This window comes from Zootoca vivipara, chromosome 3, assembly GCF_963506605.1.
Source record: "Zootoca vivipara chromosome 3, rZooViv1.1, whole genome shotgun sequence".
NCBI lineage: Eukaryota > Metazoa > Chordata > Lepidosauria > Squamata > Lacertidae > Zootoca > Zootoca vivipara.
The window spans coordinates 72,638,174-72,646,069 of NC_083278.1; the positions used below are offsets into that span (position 1 = coordinate 72,638,174).

Genomic DNA, 7,896 nt, shown 5'->3' on the forward strand with positions numbered 1-7,896 from the left:
GCAGTCACTTGTCTTGGTCATAAATCTAGGATGCCTCATTTGCTCTGTTGCATTAGAGAGGTGGTTGATATATGGTTCTCATTACCCTTTGTAAGGTGTCGCTCTGTTTACAAGTTCTCTGTCTGGACTGAAAGAAAGATTGTGCTTAATTACCTCTAACCTTTTGGTGTTTGTGCTTCTGAATTAAAGGCCCCCTTAGCAAACTCAATAGCATTGACTTCACACTACTGGAGAAAATTTGATCTGCGCAATAGGAATGAGCGGCTTATGAGTTTTACTGTGACAGGAAAGACAAATAGAAGAGGTTTAAGAGGTGATCAGAACTGCACCTGCTGGTCCAGTGTTATGGTTGTGCCGGCCCTATTGTTCATGGATTCAGGACAACTTTGTTAAGAGGAGTATTTGTGCCTCCTCTTACCTCAGAGAGTTTGCACTTGAATTCAGTAAGTCTATCAGTAATGATACTAATCAATCGGTAATGATACAATCAAGCAGTTAGTGTTCTCTAACTGCTACCAGGCTCGGTGGTTCACCCACCTGCTCCACCCTCCTTAGTTCTTTCCTTCTATTATTATTATTATTATTATTATTATTAGGGGGCCCAGAACTAAAATGTGAATCTTCGTGTTCAGATGTGGCTAGAACTGCGGCTGGAAATCCTTCAAATGACTTGAAATTACAAATATGAACAAATCCATTTTCCCCCACTGGCTCCTCCTCAGCCGGACCGTTCAAGATTCTAGTGGAGCTTATGAAAGCTTGGCTTTTTGAATTGTAATACACCAAAAGGAATAGATTTGTAGGATCTTGAGTTGGAAGGGACCCCAAGGGCAATGTAGGACTGGCAATGTGATCTATAAGCCGCATGAAATATAGCTACAAGATGCCAATATGGGGGGGGGGAGAGAGACAGTTCTCTATATGAGCTCAGCTTTTAGTCCTTAAAAGCTAAGATGTTTAAGGTCATGTAGTGTTTCTGAATAAAAATGGCAGGAAGTCTTGTTGAATCACCTTACCCATCCTTGGCACTTCAGACCACAGTCTGATAATCTCATGCTTTGAACTTGTCAAATTGCAATGTTCTAGACTAGGGGTGGTGAACCGCTGTGGTCCTCCAGATGTTGGTGGACTCCAATGCCCATCTGCCCCAGCCAGCATGGCCAATGGTGAGGGAAACTGTAGTCCAGCAACATCTGGAGAACTACAGGTTCTCAGTTCCTGCAATAGAAAAGGGTGGCACATGGCACAGCTAAGCAGATCCACTTCCTTTGGGCTTTCTTTTCCCAGTTTTCCTTTTCCTTCTCCCTTGGAAATGCATTGAAATCTCATTCATACAGTAGACAATTCGCCACACAATTATTCTGGGATTCACTTTTATATGGCATTCTTTATTGAGATATTTCCTCATGAAAACTGCAAGTCATTGCCCCTACCTTTCCCCCTCTAAACCTGGTAGGTCAGGAGATGACCGTTCCATTCAACTCTCAAACCGCAAGGTATGGTAGATTTGCTAATAGATATGTATTATCATCTTCCATTTGCAGAGATTTATTGTTGTGGGTTGTTAAGTGCAAGAAAAAGTGACTGCACAGGCCTGCCTCCATCTATGCTAAATAACCCAGATGCTCCTCAGTCTCGAGGACAATATAGGATAAAGATGAAAGGAAACACATCCTTGATCTGCTGGTACAATAAAGGCTACTTTCGGTTTTTGACCAACGCTTATTCTCCAATTCAACAAGGTAAGGGCTCAGAGATGCCACATTACTTGAGGGGTGGGTGGGACCTGAACCCCCAAAACCAGTTACAAGCCCAGCACAATTAAGGCTCAAACTAGATAGGACATGAACTCTGTCTTTGCATCTAACATGCAAATTCTGCTCCCCTCCCCACAAAAAGAGAATGGCACCAGCTTGGGGGTGTGTGTGTGATAATTATCAGGATCAGAGCATACTGCATGTTAACTACAAGTGAGAACCAACATGTTTCTTTTTAATCGAAACAGGTGTCATAATTAAGAGGAAAAGTGGAGAGATCCCTTGCCCATTGGCAGTAGAAGCCTTCGCCGCTCATCTTAGTTATATCTGCAAATATGATGACAAATACAGCAAGTAAGCAAGTGATGGGTTGGTGGGGATGTGAGGATGAATGTCATATTCTTGGAATAAGGGTACTTCTCTCAGCTTTTCAGAAGAAAGTAGATACCTGACTTGGCCTTCACTTACTCCAGCATCGACAATGAAGCCAAGCATTCCCAACTTCATTCCCAACTTCTCTGAGTATCTTCTAAGAGAGCTGGATGGGTCATGGTGGGGATGTTTTTCAAACAGCTTGTCTAAGAACCACATGTAGGCACTGTCCCTCAAGAGTTACGCCCCGAGCTTCAGTGTGGATTTGTGGCTAAGAATAAAAATCGGTTTCTACCACATAGAAACAGCATATTTCCAATGTGCAGAAATGGCACGTAGCACACGCCTCCCTGGGTTGTACTGCTTCACGCTGCAGCTGGGGGACCACATTTTTTTACGCGTTCTCCCATGTGAAAAGCTTATTGTAGCTGGGAAACTATTGGGTCAGGAAATTTTACCCTTTCCAACTGCTTTTCAGTTCTGAGGTGCATTTGCACAGGGATAAAAACACTCAGAAGTGACTGGAGACATGCTGTGGAAGATCCATGACTGGGCTTCCTAACATTTCCCCCACTTTGGAACAGCTATGGGGAATCTGAATTTTGTTTAGAGTAGAATAAGAGGGAAACAGTGCATTTAAAGCTTTCACCAGCACTACAGTTCTGCAAAAAAAAAAAAAATCCCCCCGCCCCGCGCACCAGTTCCTTTTTGTTCTGAGATAGAAACTTCCATTGGTGGTGTTAGTGGTTTTCTTCCCGAGCCCTATAGCAGTATGTGAGGTGGAGTTGTCAAAAGGGTTTTTAAAAAGGCCCCCCTTCCCACTCCATGATTCCAATACTGCTTCCCACCCCAGCTGCTGCTGTTAAAGGGAGAAAACAGACAACTTCTTATTTATATATTTTGACGATGTAATAATCATAAATAAATAAGAATAAAAATGTGCACCCCACGGCCGAGACCATTCTATTGTAACTATACAACCTCCCAAAATTTCAACAACTCTTGCAATGGTTTGACCCCCTTCCGTTTGAACAGTACAGATTCGACAGACACCCTCCATATCTCCTCAAAATCATTTCTCCTGCATATTCCCCATCTTACCTTAACGGCACATGTTAATTTATCATTAATAGCTATATCCCACACCTCTTTATACCATTCTTCCATTTTATATTCTGCTTGCCCCTTCCACTTCCTAGCTATAATAACTTGTGTAAAAGGTAAAGGTAAAGGGACCCCTGACCATTAGGTCCAGTCGTGACCGACTCTGGGGTTGCGGCGCTCATCTCCCATTATTGGCCAAGGGAGCCGGCGTACAGCTTCCAGGTCATGTGGCCAGCATGACAAAGCCGCTTCTGGCGAACCAGAGCAGCACACGGAAACGCCGTTTACCTTCCCGCTGTAGCGGTTCCTATTTATCTACTTGCATTTTGACGTGCTTTCGAACTGCTAGGTTGGCAGGAGCTGGGACCAAACAACGGGAGCTCACCCCGTCACAGGGATTCGAACCGCCGACCTTCTGATCAGCAAGCCCTAGGCTCAGTGGTTTAACCACAGCGCCACCTGGGTCCCTACTTGCACTTTTGGGTGCTTTCAAACTGCTAGGTTGGCAGGAGCTGGGACCGAGCAACGGGAGCTCACCCCGTCGCAGGGATTCGAACCGCCGACCTTCTGATCGGCAAGCTCTAGGCTCTGTGGTTTAACCCACAGCGCCACCTAAATTTGTGAGCAAGTCCTTCATAGCCTGGAAACCTTCCACCACACAGACTTCTTAAACACATTGAATCTTTGACTGTCTTAGTACTACAATCTAGGAACCAAGCTGGGCTAAAGTCCTTTCTTTCAGATTGTTACAAGATAGTTTCAGCCACATGGTGTCTAGGAGGTTCCAGAGCAGCTTCAGCTCAACCTTTGTCACCACAAGAAGGTATCAGGTAGAATTCATATGTCTTCAAAACCAACGCAAAGCCTTTGCAACTCAGCCAAGGGTGCCTACGGCCATTTATACAACAAGTCAGAACCAGACTTGTGATAGGCCAAATGGAACTGGCCAAGGTGTTAATCACGCAGTATCCAGAGCTTGGCAAACACACCCCTGCTTGGCAACAAGCTGATTAACATTTCAATTGGGAATTCCAGGAAGGGAAAGGCAACCTGGCCAGAATTCAGTTTTGCTTCTTGGCTGTGACAGAAATAATTAAACCAAAGAAATGCTACATATAGACATTAGTAGAATTGGCTGCTTTGCAAGGTTTGCTGGCTCCCAAAATGGAACTTAGGCACTCTAAAATGGCAGCAACCATGACATGCAAACTCAAGATCATCACCATTAGAGAGTGTAGTTTTATTTATTAGTTGGTTTCTTTTCCATGCTTCAACTTGTTTCCACGACGGTTTCCAAGCAGAATTGGCCTACCCAGTTCTTTAAGCAGAGGCTTGACAGGCATATGTCAGGAATGCTTTGATGGTGTTTCCTGCTTGGCAGGGGGTTGGACTGGATGGCCCTTGTGGTCGCTTCCAACTCTATGATTCTGTGATTCTACCCTTTCCTCCCATCTAAAGGGATCACTGTTTTATCCTGAATAGGATTGTGGCAACCTAAAGGAGCTACCAGCATGGTGCTGTCTTGTTATTCATTTAAATAATCTGTGATTATATAGTTAAACTATATAATCATAGATGGGCAAACCGGCACCAGAAAAATGGCTGCTGGCAGGAGTGGATTTAAGGGACATTTACGGGAGAGGAGCTCAAATGGGAGACCGCCGGGAAATGGTAAGGAAAAACGGGGGGGGGGGTTTCCCGGGGAATACGGGGTACTTGGCAGCTATGATGGGATCTGACTTTCACCCATTTCTTTTGGAAGAGCCAAATGTGTCCACATGCACTTATCTGTTTCCTGTTAACAGGGCTACTTGGGTTAACTTTTTCTACAAAGCACATATTTGTGGTTTAGTGTTTAAGGAAGTGCATAGTGCTTGTATTTTCTTTCTCCTGTCTAGTTTTGCATGTTATGTTTTAAAATTTGAAAATAGGGTTTCTTTACCTGCACACTAAAGTGATAAAGAACTACACCAGGGGTCGGCAACCTAAGGCCCATGGGCTGGAATTGGCCCACGGAAGCCGTTTAACCGGCCCACGAGCCGCCCCTGAACCGAGCTGCCCGCTCAGCGAGTCCCCGAGCGCTGTGCTATACCAGCACAGCGCAGCGCGGGGACTCTCTTCCGCGGCTCCGGAAATCACTTCTGCGCATGCCCAGATGTCGAAAATCGCTTCTGCACAGGCTTGATTTTCAGCATCTGGGCATGCACAGAAGCGATTTTCGGCTCTGCGGACATGTGCAGACGCGATTTCTGGTGCCATGTTGCGCCGGCCCGGCCCACGGAGGATCTCCATGGGAGTGACCCGGCCCATGCCTGGTAGGCCTTGCCGACCCCTGAACTACACAGTATCCGCTTTTCATATAGAAGAACTAGCTATTTGATGTATCTGGGACAGTTAAGCCCAGCCTTTGTGCTCAGAGGCTGTTTCCTAGCCCCATTCAAATAAAATGCCATGGCAAGCAGTTTCCAAGTACAGGATCCCTGTTTCATGGAGTTAAAAAAAAAAGAGCGAGGAAAGTGTCACTCCGGTCTTCTTTGGCATAACTTCTGTGTTGTTTTGTTTGTTTTTCTTGGGGGCTTAGCTGAAAAAGAAAGGACACAAATAGTGACAGCACAGCAGTGAAAGACAGCCAGTGGAACCGGAAACTCTGTGAAGAAAATAGGCTTGCAGGCAGAGGATGGGGCTGGAGAGGCGTCTATTTGGCCCGAGGTTCTACAGGAAAGGGCACGGACTTGGCAAAAACAAATTTGGGCAGCCTTTCTATAGGCTGCTGCTTCAAGGGCCATTATGCCAATCTCTTAGAAACTGAATCCCACCCCCCAACAAAAAAAAGTTCCCCCTATGGTCACTTTAGTGGGCGTGTCCCAACCAAAATACTGGTCTGGAATACACAAGTGGCAGAAAAGTGAACCAGTGTTCTTGTTTTATGGGTTTTGCCATTTTATTTGCACCAATCCATCACCATGCCCTAAAAAGGCCTCTTAGAAAAGAGAGAGGAAAAGATGCCCTCTTCATCCAAAGAGAGACCAGACCTTCTAATAAATGGGCTACTTCAGCTGAAATATATTCAAATGTAGGTTGCATATACATCAAGCACATTCCTTTCCCCAAAGAATCCTGGGAGCTGTAGTTTGTCAGCGGTGTTGGGAATTGTGCCTCTGAGAACTACAGTTCCCAGGATTCTTTGGGAGAGAAATGGTGTGTAGGCAACTATAGAGTCATTTAATAGGAGTCCTCATGGATTTCTGTATTGGCCCCATTATAGGGAAATGGCAGGAGTTTGGATGAGGACTTTTTCAAAACAGCCAAAGGAAGAACCCATTTCATGCAATTTAAACAAAATTTGTGGGTTTGAATGTGTGTTTCTAAAGTATCTCCCAGAAGCAATTTTTCTTGTAATCAAAACACCCTCAGCCTCTTAGTGAAAGAGCAATAATATAAGCAATCATAAGTGAAAGAGCAATAATATAAGCCCTTCGAAATAGTTAACAGCGTGCCCAGTACACTCAGGCTTGAAAGCAAATGCCGAATCTGCACAAATTTGAGTGCAGCTCAAAACACCAGCCAGTATCCAAGATTCCTGTTTATTTCACGCATGATCTTTTTCAGTTGACCATGAAAGCATCTCTAGTAAGACACCGTATAGGAAGATCCTGGTTTTAGACGAACCTTTGAGGCATGGCTGACTTTGTTGGGCTGCAGTTCTAGAGCTCTTCCATGACCTATTTACACATGTAGCTTGACTGAAGAACATTTTGTCCTGAGAGAGGAAAACTGTCATGAGAGGACATGTCATGTCAGGATACTGCAGTTTAAAAGAAAAGCTCATAAATTATGTTTGATGGGGGAATTGATTCCTTTTACTTTTCCAAGTCACAGCACAAAGTTAAGGTACCGTGCTGGGCACTGAGATCAGGAACTGTATAATTTGCCTTGGGGCGTTGAAATAGTCTTAATCTTCTCCCATATTTATATTTAAAAAGTTAGTATACTGCAATTACATTTTTTAAAAAAATCAAAGCGGTTAACCAGTTAAAAGGAATAAAAAAATGTAAACCATATCACAAGCCAACTGTTTTGGAAAATACTTTTCTCAATTGTCAGCCTAAGCCTGGCTGCAAAGAAAAGTATTTTGCAAACATTTGGAAGTTAGTATAGAAGGTGCTTGTGGAATCCCTGTTGGAGGAGCATTCCACAGGAGAGAGTCAATAACACAAAAGGCTTGGTTTTGTTTTGATGTCAAATGAGCGTCACCAACAATCCCTAAATCCTGTACAAAATGTCCAAGGCCAATCACATGAAAACAGTTGGCACTGAAGAGTGTTTTTGCAGTGACGCATTGCAGGCAACACAAAATGTGCTTTCTCAGGTGCAGAATTCAATGGACTGCTCTTCAGCAGCAGTGCCCATGCACCAGTATACACTATGAGTAAGGTAAAGGTAAAGGGACCCCTGACCATTAGGTCCAGTCGTGACCGACTCTGGGGTTGCGCGCTCATCTCACATTATTGGCCGAGGGAGCCGGCGTATAGCTTCCAGGTCATGTGGCCAGCATGACAAAGCTGCTTCTGGAGAACCAGAGCAGCACATGGAAACGCCGTTTACCTTCCTGCTGTAGCGGTTCCTATTTATCTACTTGCATTTTGACGTGCTTTCGAACTGC

General features: G+C 44.5%; 1 protein-coding gene across 2 annotated transcripts in view; it reads left to right on the forward strand.

Moving 5' to 3' along the window:
* PGBD5 (piggyBac transposable element derived 5) overlaps positions 1 to 7,896 on the forward strand; it is an 86,011-nt gene that overhangs the window by 63,467 nt on the left and 14,648 nt on the right. For both annotated transcript variants that reach the window (XR_009557368.1, XM_035108475.2), the window contains exons 5-6: positions 1,545 to 1,742; positions 2,006 to 2,111. Coding sequence is in view for 1 of the 2 variants with exons in the window: in XM_035108475.2 (XP_034964366.2) it covers positions 1,545 to 1,742; positions 2,006 to 2,111 (304 nt within the window). In the remaining variant the exon portion in view is untranslated. The remainder of the gene's footprint in view (positions 1 to 1,544; positions 1,743 to 2,005; positions 2,112 to 7,896) is intronic.